This window comes from Sphaerodactylus townsendi, linkage group LG04 (genome assembly GCF_021028975.2).
Source record: "Sphaerodactylus townsendi isolate TG3544 linkage group LG04, MPM_Stown_v2.3, whole genome shotgun sequence".
NCBI classification, from domain to species: domain Eukaryota; kingdom Metazoa; phylum Chordata; class Lepidosauria; order Squamata; family Sphaerodactylidae; genus Sphaerodactylus; species Sphaerodactylus townsendi.
The window spans coordinates 2,889,148-2,911,516 of NC_059428.1; the positions used below are offsets into that span (position 1 = coordinate 2,889,148).

At 59.4% G+C, this 22,369-nt stretch overlaps 1 protein-coding gene across 1 annotated transcript; it reads left to right on the forward strand.

Moving 5' to 3' along the window:
• Positions 1–1,590: 1,590 nt before the first annotated feature.
• LOC125430778 (protein phosphatase methylesterase 1-like) lies at positions 1,591–21,404 on the forward strand. The gene is given in 11 exon segments (XM_048492999.1): positions 1,591–1,699; positions 4,047–4,098; positions 7,288–7,442; positions 7,585–7,675; positions 8,625–8,687; positions 11,113–11,242; positions 12,598–12,727; positions 13,965–14,029; positions 20,584–20,691; positions 20,989–21,145; positions 21,187–21,404. Coding segments are annotated over 11 exon segments (1,278 nt in total).
• The last annotated feature ends 965 nt before the right edge of the window (positions 21,405–22,369 follow it).

The window sequence follows — 22,369 nt, forward strand, 5'->3', positions numbered from 1 at the left end:
GTAACAATGAAGTCTACAGCATGGGAGTGACAATGAAGATAGCAAGGTCAATAGGTGGGAGCATCTGAATAGAAGTATCCTGGCCTTTGTTTCCTTTGTCTATAGTCATCCTATGTTTGTGTGGAGCTGATTAGTCATCCTATCATTAACAGCCTTGCTCAAGTCTTGCAAACCGAGGGCCACGACTTCTTGATGGAACCAATTCATCTTTTCCGTCCACCTTCCATTTTTCCTGGCACTATCCCATACCCACATAACTGCCCCCCACCCCCGACTCAAACAGATACATTCCCCTTTTATCTCTTACTGCCTGCCTCTGCACTAATTGCATCTGAAGAAATGGGCTCTAGTCTATGCCACGAAATTCCATACTGGAATAAAACTGTGTTGCTCCTGAACATATCGCAGGACTTTGGTTCACTGATGCAACTTGGGAGTAGCCTGAATCAGAACTGCAATGCTCCTGTTAGCGGAAGCTCTTGTTTCCAGGCAAGTTGATGGATTTTCCTCTCATACATCAACAATCCAGTTTAAAACAAGGGTCAGTGCTATCAGTCACAGACCAGGAAAGGGATTTGGGCGTCTTAGTGGATAGTTCCATGGGAATGTCAACTCAATGCATGGCAGCTGTGAAAAAGGCAAACTCTATGCTGGGGATAATTAGGAAAGGAGTTGATAATAAAACTGCAAGGATTGTCATGCCCTTTGCCCACATAAATACGCAGTGAGTGCGACCGCGCCGGAGTCCTGTGTCCAGTTCTGGCCACCACATCTCAAAAAGGATATCGAAGAGATAGAAAAAGTGCAGAGAAGGGCAACGAGGATGATTGAGGGACTGGAGCACCTTCCTTATGAGGAGAGGCTGCAGCGCTTGGGACTCTTTAGTTTGGAGAGGAGACGTCTGAGGGGGGATATGATTGAAGTCTATAAAATTATGCATGGGGTAGAAAATGTGGACAGAGAGAAATTGTTCTCTCTTTCTCACAATACTAGAACCAGGGGGCATTCATTGAAAATGCTGGGGGGAAGAATTAGGACTAATCAAAGGAAAAACTTCTTCACACAACCTGTGATTGGTGTTTGGAATATGCTGCCACAGGATGTGGTGATGGCCACTCACCTGGATAGCTTTAAAAAGGGCTTGGACAGATTTATGGAGGAGAAGTCAATCTGTGGCTACCAATCTTGATCCTCCTTGATCTGAGGTTGCAAATGCCTTAGCAGACCAGGTGCTCAGGAGCAGCAGCAGCAGCAGCAGCAGCAGCAGGCCATTGCTTTCACCTCCTGCAGGTGAGCTCCCAAAGGCACCTGGTGGGCCACTGCGAGGAGCAGAGTGCTGGGCTAGATGGACTCTGGTCTGATCCAGCAGGCTAGTTCTTATGTTCTTATAAAACACTTAAATAATAGAAGAACTTTCAAATCAGAGGGAACAGGTTGGAGCTTGGTGTGAATCCCAGGCATTTATTTTAGAAATGAGCCGTGCAAACAGCAAACAGTCTTACACGGTGACGGGCACAAAACACCTTTTTTTAGAGTTCAGGATTCGTGAAGGGGCTCGATTCTCCTCCAACCCAACTGTCGAGAGCGCCGATGGATGGCCTCTGCAACAGAATCGCTTTTCACAAGCCGGCTAGAAAGAGGCCCCTGTCTACGAACGCTAAACCTGGGAGCTGGGACTCTGTACGCGACTCAAGAGAACGTGCGGAGCGCAGCCACGTCTCCCTCTGGATAGCCCCACACAGATCCACTTCTTGTGCATGCCTGATCTTCTCACAGGGCTTGAGTTGGCTGCTTTCCAATCCGGAGAAGGATGCCAGCATTTTTTGTGGGCCAAAGTGTGAAAAAGCCCCCCCAAGGGAATCTTGTTGTGTACACACAGAGAACCGGCAGCATTTATCAGCATGAAAGGCAGATGGGAAGGTGGGGAAGAGGCAGGAAACTGGTCCCTCAGCAACGGCTGGTGGAAGGGCAGGAAAACTACTTGTGCTCAGTCTTAGCCTGGTTCCAGCGGAGCTGATTTTAAACACGAGAATCTGCTGTTGATGGAATGTTCTTGTGTCCCATAGAACACAAGAACATAAGAAAGAGCCTGCTGGATCAGACCAGAGTCCATCCAGTCCAGCACTCTGCTCCTCGCAGTGGCCCACCAGGTGCCTTTGGGAGCTCACGTGCAGGAGGTGAAAGCAACGGCCTTCTGCTGCTGCTGCTGCTCCTGAGCACCTGGTCTGCTAAGGCATTTGCAATCTGAGATCAAGGAGGATCAAGATTGGGAGCCATAGATCGACTTCTCCTCCATAAATCTGTCCAAGCCCCTTTTAAAGCTATCCAGGTTAGTGGCCATCACCCCCTCCTGTAGCAGCATATTCCAAACACCAATCACAGGTTGCGTGAAGAAGTGTTTCCTTTGATTAGTCCTAATTCTTCCCCCCAGCATTTTCAATGTATGCCCCCTGGTTCTAGTATTGGGAGAAAGAGAGAAAAATTTCTCTCTGTCCACATTTTCTACCCCATGCATAATTTTATAGACTTCAATCCTATCCCCCCTCAGACGTCTCCTCTCCAAACTAAAGAGTCCCAAACGCTGCAGCCTCTCCTCATAAGGAAGGTGCAGCCCAAGTTGGAACTTTTATACTGAGGAAGGGGTTTTTATCCATGAAACGGGCAAAAAACTGGTGCGCTCATCTTAATTTTGGACTTTGGATTTATGGCGGACATCGTGACTCTCTCCTTGAGGTCTTCAGGCCAGATTTGCACAATATATTGGTACAGCTGTGGCGCGTTGTGGAGATTCACAAGTCTGATGTTTGTAGTTTCTGTGCTTAGAATAATTGAATTAGTTGGAAGAGACTCCCAAGTCCTACCCAGAGGTGGGATCCAGCAGGTTCTCACCAGTTCCCGAGAGTGGGTTACTAATTATTTGTGTGTGCCGAGAGGGGGTTGCTAATTGGGTCCGCTTTTCCGTTAAAAGTTCCATTAGGTCCAAAAATCATAAAGTCCGGTTGTTTCCTATGTGGCTGGTTAGCGAAGGCAGAAAACGGGATAATTCTCCCTGTTGGGCTGTTTTAAAAACATGTTTTAGAAATATGGTCAAGTGCCTTGTTTAAGGAAAGTCTCCTTCTTTTGATTTCTAGAAACAAAATTAAGTATTTGAAAGTATTAAGTATTTGACAGGCAGTCAATTAGAGGAGAAGTAGTTGTTTCTGTTGGCAGTAGACGATAGGACTTGCTAGGATGAGTTTAAATTATGGAAAGAAAGAAAGAAAGAAAGAAAGAAAGAAAGAAAGAAAGAAAGAAAGAAAGAAAGAAAGAAAGAAAGAAAGAAAGAAAGAAAGAAAGAAAGAAAGAAAGAAAGAAAGAAAGAAGTGGACGGATGGACGGACAGAAGGGTGGGTGGGTGGGTGGGTGGGTGGATGGATGGAGGATAGAGGATAGATAGATGATAGGTAGGTAGGTAGGTAGGTAGGTAGGTAGGTAGGTAGGTAGGTAGGTAGGTAGGTAGGTAGGTAGGTAGGTAGGTAGGTGGATAGGTGGATAGGTGGATGGATGGATGGATGGATGGATGGATGGATGGATGGATGGATGGATGGATGAGGGAGAGGGGAAGAAACAAACAAAGCTTTCCAGCCAGCAAAGCATCTATTATGAATCATTCTTTAACAGTGCGACATTCACATACAGCAAACATACGAAAAGGCCTGCAAAGGTTAACCTTTCGCATTATTTCCCAAGCGCAGAGTTCTGCCTGGAAAACTCCCCATGCTGGCTGGCCAATAAAAGCGGAGGCTGGAAAGCGCAGGGAACCTGTGAAACAAACGGGCGGTGCATGAAGATGCTGCCACCGTCTGGCCCCTTAGTAGATGGGAGAAAGCGAACAAACTCATCTAGCAGAGAATTCCTGATCTGAACCTCCGGGCTCGGCCAGTCTTGCCAGATATCAGAAGCTAAGCAGGGTTAGTACCTAGGCAGGTACACCACCAAGTAAATGCAGATTCCCACCCTGCCCTGCCTCAGATTTTTGATTTCTTGACGTCGTTTTTCTGTTGCAGGTGAGACAAAAGTGAGGAACCCGGAAGACCTTTCTGCCGAAACCATGTCTAAGTATGTCACTTCCTTCCTTTCCTGTTGTTGTCACTGGTCTTTGGGAAGGGAACCGTGGCTGAGTGGCAGAGTGTCTGCCTGGCAGACAGTGTTGGAGTTCACCGCACAGAGAAGTGGCTAGCCCACCGCTGCCACCGCGTGAAAGAAAGAGGGTGGGTGGGCTGCCCTCTTTCTAGTCACTTAACCGCGAGAACACAGGGTTCCTCAAACCCAGGTACTCTGCCGCCTGAGCTGTGGAGGCTTATCTGGGGAATTTAGCTCGTACACTCCCACACACGCCAGCTGGGTGACCTTGGGCTAGTCACAGCTTCTCGGAGCTCTCTCAGCCCCACCTACCTCACAGGGTGTTTGTTGTGAGGGGGGAAGGGCAAGGAGATTGTCAGCCCCTTTGAGTCTCCTGCAGGAGAGAAAGGGGGGGATATAAATCCAAACCTCCTCCTCCTCCTCCTTCTTCTTCTGGGGTTGTTGTGCAGAGGGGAAGCAGAAGCCCTGTAAAACCTACTTCTTGTGCCCTCGTCATTTGCCAGTCGGCCTCGGATGGCTCCAGGCCAGCTCCATCATTAAGGTCAGAGAGTCCTCAGAAGCTACTGGAGGCGTGAGCATCCCCTGGGTGAGTACTTGGATGGGGACACCACCTGCTCGTTGTGCGGCGGCAGCTTCCGCACGCGCGGCCGGGGGAGATGCGACACGCCAAGTTGGCTTTCTCAGCTTGGGCAAGAGCGACGGATCAGTCGAAAGGAACCCAGGGTTGCTTATACAGAGTTTCCCGAAAATAAAGACAAGTGTCTTATATTACGGATTGTTTGCTCCATACAGATGCACCTGCGTCTTATTTTCAGAGATGTCTTTATGTTTTCTGAGTTCTGTCTTGGCGGCAGCCAACAAGGCCAATGTGATTCTGGGCTGTATCAATAGGAGTCTGGTGTCTAGATCGAGGAATGTAATTGTACCTCACCATTCTGCATTGGTCAGACCTCACTTGGAATACTGTGTACAGTTCTGGGCACCGCAGTTCAAGAAGTATATTGCCAAGCTGGAACGGGTCCAGAGGAGGGCTACCAAAATGGTCAAAAGCATAAGCATAAGCAGGTTATTCAAATTAGCATGCTTCCAAACAAGAAAACTTACAGCAGCATTCGTCTTACCTACAATTTCGGACTCATACCCCATCCTCACTTTCCCCTTCCTCCACCCATCCCTACACAGCCCCAAACACATCAACACGAAGCCACGGAGTTCAGCATAGCCACAGCTCTAGAGCAGATGCCTTATATTTCGCCACTTTGTCCCAGTTTTGATAAACCCCTCTACTACGCCTGCCGGATGGTCACAGTTCAAAAAGAGAGTGTGCCGGATGAGACGGGTCTCTTGGAATATTTTCAGGGGATGTCTTATATTCTTCGGGGAATTACAGGGTACTTGCAGAGGCAGGGGAGAAGGCAGCCGATAATCCTCTGTGCAGTAGTGATCACCCTTTGGAGCGCCTTCCTATCTGCCAGTGTGCAACTGGAGAACCATACACAGATGCAGTAGGTTCAGACACTCTCTATAGCACAGCGGTAAAAGGACACCGGGAGTTTTCCATTCAGTTGTTGCTTCCTTAAAAGTCTCAGATAGTACAGTCTTTGCTGGGCCTTCTTAACCACCGCGGCAGTCTGTACGCCCCAGGTGAAGTCCTCTTTAATCATAACGCCCAGAAATTTAAAAGTGTGGAGTCCATGCCCTATGAGGAGAGACTAGAGATGCTGGGGATGTTTAGTCTGGAGAAGAGAAGGTTAAGGGGGGACATGATAGCCGTGTCTAGATATTTGATATTGGAAGGGAAGGGAAGTCCTGTTGCTGAGGGAGCGAGCTTGTTTTCTGCTGCTCCAGAGACCGGGACCAGGAGTCATGGGTTCAAGGTGCAGGAAAACAGATTCCATCTAAACATCAGGAAGAACTAAGACAGTGAGATCCGCTCCCTCCAAAGGTGGAGGAGTCTCCTGTTTGAGAGTTTGTTGGTGTGAACGTGGTGTCTATATGAATGGATACCTGGTTGTTACATTAATTTTCTACACTATTAAAAGGTTTTTTTGTACTTTGTAATATCGAGGTTTGCTGAGCGGGGTGTAATATATTTTCCTCCGTTCAAAGTCTGGAAAGACCCCACCACGGGAGCTGCAAGTCAGCGTAGAGAATTCCGAGTGAGACAGGCTTGTGGGCTTAGCGCGTGGCAGGAAACTGTGTGACGTCACTTGGCCCATGCCACTTTGGCGCACGCTGGTCCCAAAGGTTAAGAACATAAGAACGAGCCAGCTGGATCAGACCAGAGTCCATCTAGTCCAGCACTCTGCTACTCGCAGTGGCCCACCAGGTGCCTTTGGGAGCTCACGTGCAGGAGGTGAAAGCAATGGCCTTCTGCAGCTTTTGCTCCTGAGCACCTGGACAGCCCAGCCATTTGCAACCCTTACCTCATCAGATATCAAGATTGGTAGCCTAAGAACGGGTCGGCTTCTCCTATATATACATGTCCAAGTAATTTAAAGGATAGTAGGAGATGAGACCATCCCCATCTCCTGCGGCAGCATATTCCAAACACCAATCACACGCTGTGTGAAGAAGTGTTTCCTTTTATTAGTCCTAATTCTTCCCCCCAGCATTTTCAAGGGAAATCCCAAGGTTGCTAGTATTGTGCGAGAAGGCTTAGCAATTTCTCTCTGACAAAATTTTCCACCTCTGTCCATCATTTTCACTTCAATCATATCCCCCCTCAGGTTCAGAGGGAACAGCTCAGTGGTGGGATTCAGCCGGTTCGCACCACTTCGGCAGAACCGTTTGTTAAAATGCTGCTTGTAAACAAACTTATTTGAATTCCACCACCGGAACCGGTTGTTAAATTATTTGAATTCCACCACCGGAACCGGTGCTTCGAAGCACATCTCCCGCAACCAGCCAACAGGATTGCGGAACGTTTCTGGCCGCCGTGGCATGACATTTTTAAACTGAAGGTGGGCGGCCATCTGTCAGGAGTGCTTGCAAGGGGGGGGGGTCTGTTTGCAAAGGGTGGGGTGTACTGTCCCCTGCCCTTTTCACAGCTTAAGCTCTTCAAAGCACTCCCCGTTTCCCCCAAAATGCTCCGTAGCAAGAGTGACGTTGCAGCCCGTTGAGAGATTGAAGAGAGCGATCCTGCTCACGTGTCCATCTTTGCAGGGATGTCGGGAACGTGGTGGAAGCCATGTATGGAGACCTGTCTCCTCCCATCATGCTGATTGGACACAGTATGGGCGGGGCCATTGCTGTGCACACGGCGGCAGCCAACGCGGTGCCCAGTTTGCTGGGCTTGTGCATGATCGACGTGGTGGAAGGTCAGTCTCCGCGGATATGCCCGACGGCTCTGGTCGTAGCATCGGGAGTGTCTTATCGCTGTCGGCTTCACTTTGCAGATTTGCCCTGTGCTGTGTTTCTTCTCCCATGCCACCTTTTTCCTTTGTCGCTTCTGATGTTTAGGCACGGCCATGGACGCCCTGAACAGCATGCAGAACTTCCTTCGGAGTCGCCCGAAGACTTTCAAGTCCCTCGAGAATGCCATCGAGTGGAGGTGAGAGAACAACTCCTGGCACCTTCTCACCTGGCGCGATCTGGGCTACGTGCGCTGAGCTGAGGTTGCTTCGGCCAAGCTCCGCTGTAAAGTGCCGTCCTGTGACAGGTCCTCCTGGTAATGAGAGAGCCAGCGTGGCGTGGTGGTTAAGAGCCGCTGGATTCTAATCTGGAGAACCGGGTTTGATTCCTTACTCCTCCACCTGAGTGGTAGAGGCTTATCCGGTGAACCAGATGTGTTTCCGCACTCCTACATTCCTGCTGGGTGACCTTGGGCTAGTCCCACAGTTCTCTCAGAACTCTCACAGACCCACCCACCTTACAAGGTGTGTGTCGTGGGGAGAGGAAGGGAAAGGAGCTTGTAAGCCGCCTTGAGTCTCCTTACAGGAGTGAAAAGTGGGGTATAAATCCAAACTCCTCCTCCTTCTTCTTCTTCTCCTCCTCCTCCTTCTTCTCCTCCTCCTTCTCCTTCTCCTCCTTCTCTTTCTCCTTTTTCTCCTCTTCTTCTTTTTCGTCTTCTTCTCCTCCTCCTCCTCCTCCTCCTCCTTCTTCTTCCTCTTATCCTCCTTCTCCTCCTCCTCCTCCTTCCTCTTATCCTCCTCCTCCTTCTTCTCCTCCTTCTCCTTCTCCTCCTCCTTCTTATTCTCCTTTTTCTCCTCTTCTTTTTTTTCTTCTTCTTCTTCTTCTTCTTCTTCTTCTTCTTCTTCTTCTTCTTCTTCTTCTTCTTCTTCTTCTTCTTCTTCTCCTCCTCCTCCTTCTCCTCCTCCTCCTCCTCCTTCTCCTCCTCCTCCTCCTTCTCCTCCTCCTTCTCCTCCTCCTCCTCCTCCTCCTCCTCCTCCTCCTCCTCCTTCTCCTTCTCTTTCTCTTTCTCCTTCTCCTTCTCCTTCTCCTTCTCCTTCTCCTCCTCTTCTTCTTTTTCTTCTTCTAATGGTTACTTTCCTTCTCTGCAGTGTGAAAAGCGGACAGATCCGGAATCTGGAGTCCGCCCGAGTTTCGATGGTCGGCCAAAATTAGTAGATTCGCCCTCTACCGTTGTGTCTTACACTTTGTTAAATTGCTCATTTGCGGTAGAATTTGGTGGGCGGGTAGGAGGGACGAGGGAAGGATCCCTGGCAGGGGCCGTTCCCAGCCACCTGAGGGGTCCCCTCCCCTGCAGTCTTAAAATCTCGAATGCTTTTTCATGCAAGTGGAAGCGAAGGAATCATTTTTTTCCAGCGCATCTTTGAGGCATCTGTTTCTTTAGGCCGTGCACACGTGGCTTATTGGGGATAAGTTGGGTTTCAACTTTGCTTTTCTCCCTGATTTGCATGGACACGCTCACCTGTGAGGCCCAGGTACGCCGGTCAATAATGTGGACTCTGGGTCTGAATCAGAAGCCTTTATTGAGATGTCAGCAGAGGCTCAAACATCAAGAAGCCAGATCTGAGGTCCTGGCTTCCTGCAAGCAGTTTCATCCCTCTCAGTTTCCCTCTCATTCACCCCTGCCCATCTTCCCACCGATTAATGGAACAACAAGGTGTGAAGAGCTTTCCGATGGAGTTCAGAATGTCTGAAGGCCAAAAGATATCCTGTTTCTCCAAAAATAAGACATCCCCTGAGAATAAGACGTAGTAAGAACATAAGAACAGGCCAGCTGGATCAGACCAGAGTCCATCTAGTCCAGCTCTCTGCTACTCGCAGTGGCCCACCAGGTGCCTTTGGGAGCTCACGTGCAGGAGGTGAAAGCAAGGGCCTTCTGCTGCTGCTGCTGCTGCTCCTGAGCACCTGGTCTGGTTAAGGGCATAAATCTCAGATCAAAGAGGATCCAAGATTAGTAGGCATAGATAAACTTCTCCTCCATAAAACTGTCCATTTGGCTGGCACTCCAGGTGGAGTGGCCATCACCACCTCCTGTGGCAGCATATTCCAAACACCAATCACACGTTGCGTGAAGAAGTGTTTCCTTTTATTAGTCCTAATTCTTCCCCCCAGCATTTTCAATGGATGCCCCCTGGTTCTAGTATTGTGAGAAAGAGAGAAAAATTTCTCTCTGTCGACATTTTCTACCCCATGCATAATTTTATAGACTTCAATCCTATCCCCTCTCAGACGCCTCCTCTCCAAACTAAAGAGTCCCAAACGCTGCAGCCTCTCCTCATAAGGAAGGTGCTCCAGTCCCTCAATCATCCTCGTTGCCCTTCTCTGCACTTTTTCTACCTCTTCAATATCCTTTTTGAGATGTGGCGACCAGAACTGAACAGTAGAGGTTTTGCTGTGCTGAAATATAAAACCCATCCCTAGAAAATTAAAGCGCGCCGGGTTTTGTTTGGAAGCATGCCTGACGAACAGAGCATGCAGCTGTGGAGCGGAAAAATAAGACATCCCCTGAAAATAAGTGGGTATGGGAGCAAAAACCGATATAAGGCGCTGTCTTATTTTCGGGGCTGCGGTCTTCGCTAGAAGGCCTCCTTCTGGAGGTCTCTGGTGAGGTCACCTGCTTGCTATGTTTCCAAGCAACTCGTACAACACGCGGCAGCCAGACTCCTTACTGGAGTGTCCAGCTGGGACCGGCTTACTCCGGTCCTGCACCATCTTCGCTGGCTGCCGATCGAGTTCTGGATCATGTTCAAAGTGTTGGTTTTGATCTTCAAGGCTGTGAGCGGTCTCGGCCCTGCATATCAGAGGGACCGCGTCTCCCCGTGCCGCCCTACCAGGTCCCTCCGCTCCTTAGAGGAGTACCTGTTAGCAGTGGTGGGATCCAAAAATGTTAGTAACAGGTTCCCCTGGTGGTGGGATTCCAACAGTGGCGTAGCGCCAGTGGGGCTGGGTGGGAGCTGGCAGAGTGGCCGGGCATTCGGTGGGGCATTAATAATTTCTCATTGCTGTAAAAAACTCTTGCCGTAAAGGTTTCTAATTTCCGGCTGGTATCTTTCTGTCCCGTAAATTTAAGCTCATTCCTGGCAAGTCCTATGTTCTGCTGCCAGCAGAAGCAACTACTTCTCCTCTAATTGATTTCGCGCCATGGAAATGCTTAATACTTTCAAATACTTAGTTTTGTTTCTAGAACTCAAAAGAAGGAGACTTTCCTTAAACAAGGAACTTGACCATATTTCTAAAACATGTTTTTAAAACAGCCCAACAGGGAGAATTATCCCGTTTTCTACCTTTGCTAACCAGCCACATAGGAAACAACAGGACTTTATGATCTTTGGACCTAATGGGATTTCTAACGGAAAAGCAGACCCAATTAGTAACCCCCTCTCGGCACACACCAATAATTAGTAACCCACTCTCAGGAACTGGTGAGAACCTGCTGGATCCCACTTCTGCACACGTCTGCAGGCAGTGGTGGGCAGGGCTTGCAAGATGGATTAAGTCTAACGCAACCGGTATGCCTCGTGTTAAATATTTGACGTGGGAAAGGAATTGATTGTGTGTGTGTGTGTATATGTGTGTTAGGTGTGAAGGAGACGCGAGCCCTGGAGGTCCCAAAGCCATAGTGGAGGGGATTATCGAAGAGGATGAGGAAGAGGATGAAAATGAGGACGGAGAGTCTGTGAACAAAAGGAAGAAAGACGACGACACAGAGGTGATGACGCTTGGCTGGGAACGATTCCCTGCTCGGCCACTTGTGGAGGCTTATCTGGGGAACCAGATTAGCTTGTGCAACGCACGCCAGCCGGGTGACCTTGGGCTAGTCACAGTTCTTCGGAGCTCTCTCAGCCCCACCCACCTCACAGGATGTTTGTTGTGAGGGGGGAAGGGCAAGGAGATTGTCAGCCCCTTTGAGTCTCCTTGCAGAAGAGAAAGGGGAGATATAAATCCAAACTACTACCCCTCTTCTTCTTCTTCTGTCACCTGAGGACCTCGAGTTTGAATTGCAGTCTCTCCTTTTGGCTTCTAATGTGGAGCAATTTTTCTCTGCCCGCCTGACCTATCTCTCAGGGCCGTTGTGAGCCTTACCTTTAGCCATGATCCGGAAACTGAAACTTGTACAGAACGCAGCAGCCAGGCTCCTCTCTGGGGCAACAGCTAGGGACCGGATTCATGAAGTCCTGCCACCAACTGCACTGGCACCAATGAGAGTACTGGAGTGTATTTAAAGTTTTGGTCTTGACCTTCAAAGCCATTCGCTGACCTTAAGCCTGCCTCCTGAGGGACCGTCTCTCCCTACACCGCACTAGAGCCCCTCCGCTCGTCGGAGGTGGACCTACTGGTGATCCCTGGCCCCAAAGCGATCCGGCTGGCCTCTACAAAGGAGCCAGGGCACACTGACTCTGAGCCCCTACCTGGTGGAAGGTCAGGCTTCCAGGTGGAGTGGAGTCCTTAGGGCCCTGCGGGACTTACAAAGTTTAGCAGGGCCTGCAAAAACAGTTATGTTCATGAAGCGTTTGGCTAACGGGGACAACGTCAACTCCGCCATAAGAACATCTGGCCTCCCGTGGGTACATAGAGGGGGAAGGAGGGGTTGAAGCCATCTGTAGTTTTAGTATTTTATATATTATTTTATTGTAAATTATGTATTTGATGTTTTAAATTGTTTTAGTGTTGATGGACACCGCCCTGAGCCTTTGGGGAGGGCGGTATATGAATATAAATAATAAATAAATAAATAAAATGGGGGGTGGGCTGTAAGGAGCCCTGTTCTCTTTGGAGAAGCGGCTGGGTCAATTCATGTATCCCTCAGAGATGGCGTTCAGAGCCCTCTGCAGAGACAGCCCTACCCAGCAGGCTTCTGCTGAGCTCCTTCTCCGAAAGGCTAGACCGAAAGATGCCCGTTGCAGAATTTCAGTTCTCCCTTCTTCTTTTGCTGGAGGAGGGGGTCTGCCCTGGGGGCTCGGGGGCTTTCCGAGGCCATCCTTCAGGCCACGCCCCGTGGCTGAGAGACGGCGCTTCCCTTCTGCATCACAAGGACTTGAGCAGATCTCTCCCCGTTTCTCGCAGACCAAGAAAGATCAGGTGTACACGTGGCGGATCGAGCTCGCCCGGACAGAGAAGTACTGGGACGGCTGGTTCCGGGGGCTCTCCAACCTCTTCCTCAACTGCCCCGTTCCCAAGCTGCTGCTCTTGGCCGGTAAGCCCGTTTCTTTTTCTTCCTCCCCATTTATCCCAATCCCTGCATGCAGAAAGCTAACATGCCAGGAAAAGATTGGTCTTCTCCCTGATGTGCTAGTTCTCTATGGGCGAGGGATTTTGCCACAGAGGAACAAAAATCAGTCCGAAGCATGGGAAATCGCTTCACCTCTGCCACTGCTGTTCCCTGCATAAATTTGCCAATGGGCTATAACGTGGCAGGTCTGTCCACCTTCAAATTGAAGAGTGGCAGGAGAATTCTTTCGCATTCTCCCAATTCCAGCTGGTTCTTTTAGGCTTTCCTCCCCTGTTTAGTTTTGCAGACTCTCCCAGAAGGCCTAGCGGTTACTCTTCCTTACCGTCTCTTTCTTCCAATCGATTGTTTTTTTTGTAGGCGTCGACCCCAAACAGATAAAGTGTTCTAACCATCGGCCATGATGCAAAGAGTGAGCTTGCATTAGTATTCTCGCCTAGTTTGCCAAAAGACAGTGTTGTCTGGCAGGCAGAAGGGTCCAGATTTAATCCCCAGCATCTCCAGTTAAGGGTCAGGCAGGAGGCAATTTGTTAGACCTCTATCCGAGACCCTGGAGATAAAACACATCTGGTCGCCACATCTCAAAAAGGATATCGAAGAGATAGAAAAAGTGCAGAGAAGGGCAACGAGGATGATTGAGGGACTGGAGCACCTTCCTTATGAGGAGAGGCTGCAGCGTTTGGGGCTCTTTAGTTTGGAGAGGAGACGTCTGAGGGGGGAGATGATTGAAGTCCATAAAATGATGCATGGGGTAGAAAATGTCGACAGAGAGAAATTTCTCTCTCTTTCTCACAATACTAGAACCAGGGGGCATTCATTGAAAATGCTGGGGGGAAGAATTAGGACTAATAAAAGGAGACACTTCTTCACGCAATGTGTGATTGGTGTTTGGAATATGCTGCCACAGGTGGTGGTGACGGCCACTAACCTGGATAGCTTTAAAAGGGGCTTGGACAGATTTATGGAGGAGAAGTCGATCTCTGGCTACCAATCTGGATCCTCCTTGATCTGAGATTGCAAATGCCTTAGCAGACCAGGTGCTCGGGAGCAGCAGCAGCAGCAGAAGGCCCTTGCTTTCACCTCCTGCACGTGAGCTCCCAAAGGCACCTGGTGGGCCACAGCGAGTAGCAGAGAGCTGGACTAGATGGACTCTGGTCTGTTCCAGCTGGCTTGTTCTTACGTTCTTATGTTCTCCATCCGACAGGCAAATTCCAGATGCAAGTTCTCCCGCAGTGTGGCCACGCGGTTCACGAGGATGCGCCCGATAAAGTGAGTGCCCTTTGACCCTTGGCGGCTCAGTGGCCTGCCGCGCCAAAGCGACACAGGCGCAAACCAAGTTTTGTAACGGCTGCTTCCAGTTTTTGAGACGGATCCACTCGGCAGCGGTCGTGGTAACCGCAGAAGCAGTTAAGGAAAAGAAAACGCAGGCACCCAGGCGTCGTTCACTTCAAAGAACAGAAGGGTTTTATTCCTTGTTTCCAAAATCACACAACAGTCTGACAGCGTGCAGCGCAGCAACTGGATAACCAAAGGGACTCTTTAGTTTGGAGAGGAGACGGCTGAGGGGGGATATGATTGCCCCCCCCCCACCCCCCCCCCCCCCCACCCCCCCCCCCCCCCACCCCCCCCCCCCCCCACCCCCCCCCCCCCCCACCCCCCCCCCCCCCCACCCCCCCCCCCCCCCACCCCCCCCCCCCCCCACCCCCCCCCCCCCCCACCCCCCCCCCCCCCCACCCCCCCCCCCCCCCACCCCCCCCCCCCCCCACCCCCCCCCCCCCCCACCCCCCCCCCCCCCCACCCCCCCCCCCCCCCACCCCCCCCCCCCCCCACCCCCCCCCCCCCCCACCCCCCCCCCCCCCCACCCCCCCCCCCCCCCACCCCCCCCCCCCCCCACCCCCCCCCCCCCCCACCCCCCCCCCCCCCCACCCCCCCCCCCCCCCACCCCCCCCCCCCCCCACCCCCCCCCCCCCCCACCCCCCCCCCCCCCCACCCCCCCCCCCCCCCACCCCCCCCCCCCCCCACCCCCCCCCCCCCCCACCCCCCCCCCCCCCCACCCCCCCCCCCCCCCACCCCCCCCCCCCCCCACCCCCCCCCCCCCCCACCCCCCCCCCCCCCCACCCCCCCCCCCCCCCACCCCCCCCCCCCCCCACCCCCCCCCCCCCCCACCCCCCCCCCCCCCCACCCCCCCCCCCCCCCACCCCCCCCCCCCCCCACCCCCCCCCCCCCCCACCCCCCCCCCCCCCCACCCCCCCCCCCCCCCACCCCCCCCCCCCCCCACCCCCCCCCCCCCCCACCCCCCCCCCCCCCCACCCCCCCCCCCCCCCACCCCCCCCCCCCCCCACCCCCCCCCCCCCCCACCCCCCCCCCCCCCCACCCCCCCCCCCCCCCACCCCCCCCCCCCCCCACCCCCCCCCCCCCCCACCCCCCCCCCCCCCCACCCCCCCCCCCCCCCACCCCCCCCCCCCCCCACCCCCCCCCCCCCCCACCCCCCCCCCCCCCCACCCCCCCCCCCCCCCACCCCCCCCCCCCCCCACCCCCCCCCCCCCCCACCCCCCCCCCCCCCCACCCCCCCCCCCCCCCACCCCCCCCCCCCCCCACCCCCCCCCCCCCCCACCCCCCCCCCCCCCCACCCCCCCCCCCCCCCACCCCCCCCCCCCCCCACCCCCCCCCCCCCCCACCCCCCCCCCCCCCCACCCCCCCCCCCCCCCACCCCCCCCCCCCCCCACCCCCCCCCCCCCCCACCCCCCCCCCCCCCCACCCCCCCCCCCCCCCACCCCCCCCCCCCCCCACCCCCCCCCCCCCCCACCCCCCCCCCCCCCCACCCCCCCCCCCCCCCACCCCCCCCCCCCCCCACCCCCCCCCCCCCCCACCCCCCCCCCCCCCCACCCCCCCCCCCCCCCACCCCCCCCCCCCCCCACCCCCCCCCCCCCCCACCCCCCCCCCCCCCCACCCCCCCCCCCCCCCACCCCCCCCCCCCCCCACCCCCCCCCCCCCCCACCCCCCCCCCCCCCCACCCCCCCCCCCCCCCACCCCCCCCCCCCCCCACCCCCCCCCCCCCCCACCCCCCCCCCCCCCCACCCCCCCCCCCCCCCACCCCCCCCCCCCCCCACCCCCCCCCCCCCCCACCCCCCCCCCCCCCCACCCCCCCCCCCCCCCACCCCCCCCCCCCCCCACCCCCCCCCCCCCCCACCCCCCCCCCCCCCCACCCCCCCCCCCCCCCACCCCCCCCCCCCCCCACCCCCCCCCCCCCCCACCCCCCCCCCCCCCCACCCCCCCCCCCCCCCACCCCCCCCCCCCCCCACCCCCCCCCCCCCCCACCCCCCCCCCCCCCCACCCCCCCCCCCCCCCACCCCCCCCCCCCCCCACCCCCCCCCCCCCCCACCCCCCCCCCCCCCCACCCCCCCCCCCCCCCACCCCCCCCCCCCCCCACCCCCCCCCCCCCCCACCCCCCCCCCCCCCCACCCCCCCCCCCCCCCACCCCCCCCCCCCCCCACCCCCCCCCCCCCCCACCCCCCCCCCCCCCCACCCCCCCCCCCCCCCACCCCCCCCCCCCCCCACCCCCCCCCCCCCCCACCCCCCCCCCCCCCCACCCCCCCCCCCCCCCACCCCCCCCCCCCCCCACCCCCCCCCCCCCCCACCCCCCCCCCCCCCCACCCCCCCCCCCCCCCACCCCCCCCCCCCCCCACCCCCCCCCCCCCCCACCCCCCCCCCCCCCCACCCCCCCCCCCCCCCACCCCCCCCCCCCCCCACCCCCCCCCCCCCCCACCCCCCCCCCCCCCCACCCCCCCCCCCCCCCACCCCCCCCCCCCCCCACCCCCCCCCCCCCCCACCCCCCCCCCCCCCCACCCCCCCCCCCCCCCACCCCCCCCCCCCCCCACCCCCCCCCCCCCCCACCCCCCCCCCCCCCCACCCCCCCCCCCCCCCACCCCCCCCCCCCCCCACCCCCCCCCCCCCCCACCCCCCCCCCCCCCCACCCCCCCCCCCCCCCACCCCCCCCCCCCCCCACCCCCCCCCCCCCCCACCCCCCCCCCCCCCCACCCCCCCCCCCCCCCACCCCCCCCCCCCCCCACCCCCCCCCCCCCCCACCCCCCCCCCCCCCCACCCCCCCCCCCCCCCACCCCCCCCCCCCCCCACCCCCCCCCCCCCCCACCCCCCCCCCCCCCCACCCCCCCCCCCCCCCACCCCCCCCCCCCCCCACCCCCCCCCCCCCCCACCCCCCCCCCCCCCCACCCCCCCCCCCCCCCACCCCCCCCCCCCCCCACCCCCCCCCCCCCCCACCCCCCCCCCCCCCCACCCCCCCCCCCCCCCACCCCCCCCCCCCCCCACCCCCCCCCCCCCCCACCCCCCCCCCCCCCCACCCCCCCCCCCCCCCACCCCCCCCCCCCCCCACCCCCCCCCCCCCCCACCCCCCCCCCCCCCCACCCCCCCCCCCCCCCACCCCCCCCCCCCCCCACCCCCCCCCCCCCCCACCCCCCCCCCCCCCCACCCCCCCCCCCCCCCACCCCCCCCCCCCCCCACCCCCCCCCCCCCCCACCCCCCCCCCCCCCCACCCCCCCCCCCCCCCACCCCCCCCCCCCCCCACCCCCCCCCCCCCCCACCCCCCCCCCCCCCCACCCCCCCCCCCCCCCACCCCCCCCCCCCCCCACCCCCCCCCCCCCCCACCCCCCCCCCCCCCCACCCCCCCCCCCCCCCACCCCCCCCCCCCCCCACCCCCCCCCCCCCCCACCCCCCCCCCCCCCCACCCCCCCCCCCCCCCACCCCCCCCCCCCCCCACCCCCCCCCCCCCCCACCCCCCCCCCCCCCCACCCCCCCCCCCCCCCACCCCCCCCCCCCCCCACCCCCCCCCCCCCCCACCCCCCCCCCCCCCCACCCCCCCCCCCCCCCACCCCCCCCCCCCCCCACCCCCCCCCCCCCCCACCCCCCCCCCCCCCCACCCCCCCCCCCCCCCACCCCCCCCCCCCCCCACCCCCCCCCCCCCCCACCCCCCCCCCCCCCCACCCCCCCCCCCCCCCACCCCCCCCCCCCCCCACCCCCCCCCCCCCCCACCCCCCCCCCCCCCCACCCCCCCCCCCCCCCACCCCCCCCCCCCCCCACCCCCCCCCCCCCCCACCCCCCCCCCCCCCCACCCCCCCCCCCCCCCACCCCCCCCCCCCCCCACCCCCCCCCCCCCCCACCCCCCCCCCCCCCCACCCCCCCCCCCCCCCACCCCCCCCCCCCCCCACCCCCCCCCCCCCCCACCCCCCCCCCCCCCCACCCCCCCCCCCCCCCACCCCCCCCCCCCCCCACCCCCCCCCCCCCCCACCCCCCCCCCCCCCCACCCCCCCCCCCCCCCACCCCCCCCCCCCCCCACCCCCCCCCCCCCCCACCCCCCCCCCCCCCCACCCCCCCCCCCCCCCACCCCCCCCCCCCCCCACCCCCCCCCCCCCCCACCCCCCCCCCCCCCCACCCCCCCCCCCCCCCACCCCCCCCCCCCCCCACCCCCCCCCCCCCCCACCCCCCCCCCCCCCCACCCCCCCCCCCCCCCACCCCCCCCCCCCCCCACCCCCCCCCCCCCCCACCCCCCCCCCCCCCCACCCCCCCCCCCCCCCACCCCCCCCCCCCCCCACCCCCCCCCCCCCCCACCCCCCCCCCCCCCCACCCCCCCCCCCCCCCACCCCCCCCCCCCCCCACCCCCCCCCCCCCCCACCCCCCCCCCCCCCCACCCCCCCCCCCCCCCACCCCCCCCCCCCCCCACCCCCCCCCCCCCCCACCCCCCCCCCCCCCCACCCCCCCCCCCCCCCACCCCCCCCCCCCCCCACCCCCCCCCCCCCCCACCCCCCCCCCCCCCCACCCCCCCCCCCCCCCACCCCCCCCCCCCCCCACCCCCCCCCCCCCCCACCCCCCCCCCCCCCCACCCCCCCCCCCCCCCACCCCCCCCCCCCCCCACCCCCCCCCCCCCCCACCCCCCCCCCCCCCCACCCCCCCCCCCCCCCACCCCCCCCCCCCCCCACCCCCCCCCCCCCCCACCCCCCCCCCCCCCCACCCCCCCCCCCCCCCACCCCCCCCCCCCCCCACCCCCCCCCCCCCCCACCCCCCCCCCCCCCCACCCCCCCCCCCCCCCACCCCCCCCCCCCCCCACCCCCCCCCCCCCCCACCCCCCCCCCCCCCCACCCCCCCCCCCCCCCACCCCCCCCCCCCCCCACCCCCCCCCCCCCCCACCCCCCCCCCCCCCCACCCCCCCCCCCCCCCACCCCCCCCCCCCCCCACCCCCCCCCCCCCCCACCCCCCCCCCCCCCCACCCCCCCCCCCCCCCACCCCCCCCCCCCCCCACCCCCCCCCCCCCCCACCCCCCCCCCCCCCCACCCCCCCCCCCCCCCACCCCCCCCCCCCCCCACCCCCCCCCCCCCCCACCCCCCCCCCCCCCCACCCCCCCCCCCCCCCACCCCCCCCCCCCCCCACCCCCCCCCCCCCCCACCCCCCCCCCCCCCCACCCCCCCCCCCCCCCACCCCCCCCCCCCCCCACCCCCCCCCCCCCCCACCCCCCCCCCCCCCCACCCCCCCCCCCCCCCACCCCCCCCCCCCCCCACCCCCCCCCCCCATACAGCTAAGACTTGTTAGAGTTAAAAACTATGTTCTTGAAGATATTGAGTACATAGAGCTTTGGTGTAAACATGGTTGCACGTGGTTTGTCTTTTATATATATGCACTTTATTGTTTTGTACACACTTTTGAGCACATAGAAAGCGGCGGATGCAACGCGTTTCTTGATTGTGCATTCGCTTCATTCAGCGCAAGGATTTTCTGATCCAGCACACTCTCTTTGAATTCCTGTTACTGCCATCCGGCCAGGATCTGCATACAGGTCTGCTATTGATAAAAATACGCTGTAACGGCTAAATCAACAAACCTTGTAAATAGACAGCCCAAGCGTGAATTTGCTGAGAGATGGGAACTTTAGGTCTTATATGTAGCTGAATCGTGTAAAAATAAAAACAACTGGAAGATTATTAATTTGATAATGATTAAGATATAAGAGACTTGATTAGTAAAGACAGTGCAGCGCTGGTGGACAGAAGGTAGTGGATTTAAGATTTCGTGATGATTTCTCTGATCATTTTAGAATGTTTCTTTCGGGTGCAGCTTTGGGTAGACGTGTTGTGTTCTTTTTTTGCCCTGTTTCTGTCTGTTTTTTTTAATTCTTTCTGTTTCATATCTTTTTACTATGGCTCCTTCCGCACATGCAGAATAATGCACTTTCAAACTGCTTTCAGTGCTCTTTGAAGCAGTGTGGAATAGCAAAATCCACTTGCAAACAGTTGTGAAAGTGGTTTGAAAACGCATTATTTTGCCTGTACGGAAAGGGCCTCTGTCTGTTAATCATACTGTGAAAATTAATAAACAAATATATATATTTTTAAAAGGCTCACTGAGTGACCTGAGGCCAACCTCTCACTCTGTTGCCTTAACCCACCCTGCAAGGTTGTCGTAAAGATAAACCAGAAGAGAGGAGACCGGAGCACACTGCCAAACATCCCGTAGGAAAAAATGGCATAAAAAAAACAGTCGCCCGGAATCCCAGCCTCTGGCTCTCACAGGTCTCCGCATCTTGCTGAATTCTCTCGCCCGCCCAACCCAGCGAGACCTCGGCCATAAAACGGAACCACACCACAGCAGGTAGCGAAATATTTATTTTCATACAACAAGGGTTGTTGTCATTAGCAGAGGGTTACAAAAAAAAATATTCCTCCCCCCCCAACAGCCAACAGTACAGGATGTGAAAATGGAAAAAATTTAAATCGATGAGGGGTTGAGAGGAATAGGGGGCCTGCTCTTCGCGGAATCAGTTTGAGGCCAGACCCCCTTGCTGGGGGAGAGGCAGGAAGGGGGTTAATCGGTCGGGACTCTGGTCTGGGGGAAACCGAGGCGGCTTTTGCACAAAGAGCCTTCGAGGGGTAAGTCTTGGGGGACAGGAGGGGACTGTCGGCTTACGCTGTCCACGTTGACGGATTATCCCGCTGCATCGACTCCCAACAGCAGGCGAAGGGGGTGAGGGGGGTGCGTGGGATGCGGAATTCAAAGGGACATCACTACATATATACATACACACGCTGAGGGAAAGGAGGGGGGGCGCGGAGGGGGAAAACGGTGGTGGTCAAACAGGGAAACGGAGCCGAGTTGGAAGAAAATCATTAAACGGAGTGGCGAGATTTGTATTGATGCTCTCCTCCCCCTCCCTGTCCCCATTTAAGGGGCTCAGTCCGGAATGGCACCAACAGCACAGTCGCCCAGCAAAACACCAAGAAACCCCCTCAAGATGTGAGGGGGAAGGAGCACCCCCACAAAAGGAGAAGGGTCCCAAGTCCTTTTCCACCTGTTTGGCTACGGCGGGATTTGAATTCGGCCCAGGTAAGGGGATGTGAAGAAGGCAAGGGAGTCTCCCTCGATAGGCCCAGGCCTGCCCCCGGAAGCCCATGGCGAGGAGAAAGGCGGCCGCAGAAGGGGGCCAAACGTCCTGCAGGGACATGCCCTGAATCCAATCCTGATCCACACCCCACCGGTGTCCCGGCGCCAGGTCAAAGCCACGTTTCTGGACCGTGAAAACCACGACAGGAGACCAGAGAAGATCCCCTCTACCCATCAGCACGGCGGACAGGCAGGGAGCTAGGGGTACGGAAAATGTACTTGGCACCCGGGGAACACACAGAGGCGATGCGCAGCGACTTGGCCTGGGGGCGCGGGAAAGGCGTGGCACGCCCTAGCTCCCACTGGACAATTCCACGCAAAACTGCAGAGCTGCTCCTCTGACCGTGAGAAAGAAAAAACACTCATATCCTACTCTTTTGACAATGGTCAAAAACGTCCGCTAAGAGAATGTGTGTGTTTGTGGGGTGATAGTCTGACTGCAGACACACAGCTGCCCCCCCCCCCCCATGCTGGGTGTTCGGGGTCGCCTGGCTGCCCTCTCCCCCCGACACAAATTTTCAAGGGGGTGTTTCAGGAAAGACAGTAAAGTCCTCTCTGCTTGTAGGCTTCGAAGAAGAAGAAGAAGAAGAAGAAGAAGAAGAAGAAGAAGAAGAAGAAGAAGAAGAAGAAGAAGAAGAAGAAGAAGAAGAAGAAGAAGAAGAAGAGGAAGAAGAGGAGGAGGAGGAGGAGGAGGAGGAGGAGGAGTTAGGATTTATATCCCCCTTTCTCTCCTGTAAGAAGACTTAAAGGGGCTGACAATCTCTTTTCCCTTCCCCCCTCCACAACAAACACCCTGTGAGGTGGGTGGAGCTAAGATTGCTCCAAGGAACTGTGACTAGCCCAAGGTCACCCAGCTGGCATGTGTGGGAGTGCACAGGCTAATCTGAATTCCCCAGATAAGCCTCCACAGCTCAAGCGGCAGAGCAGGGAATCAAACCCGGTTCTCCAGATTAAAGCGCACCTGCTCTTAACCACTCCGCCACTGCTGTCCTCTTAAGCCTGGGTAGATGCTTTGATCTGCACATCTCCGCTTGGTGACGGCTCACTTCCTGGACATCAGAAGGATCTCTAACACGATGTCCGCCTGGCCAGAGAGGAGGCTGAGAGATAGAACCACCCGTGGGTTTGGCTCTCGCTGGAGTCTATTCCCTGAGGGTGCTTACTCTG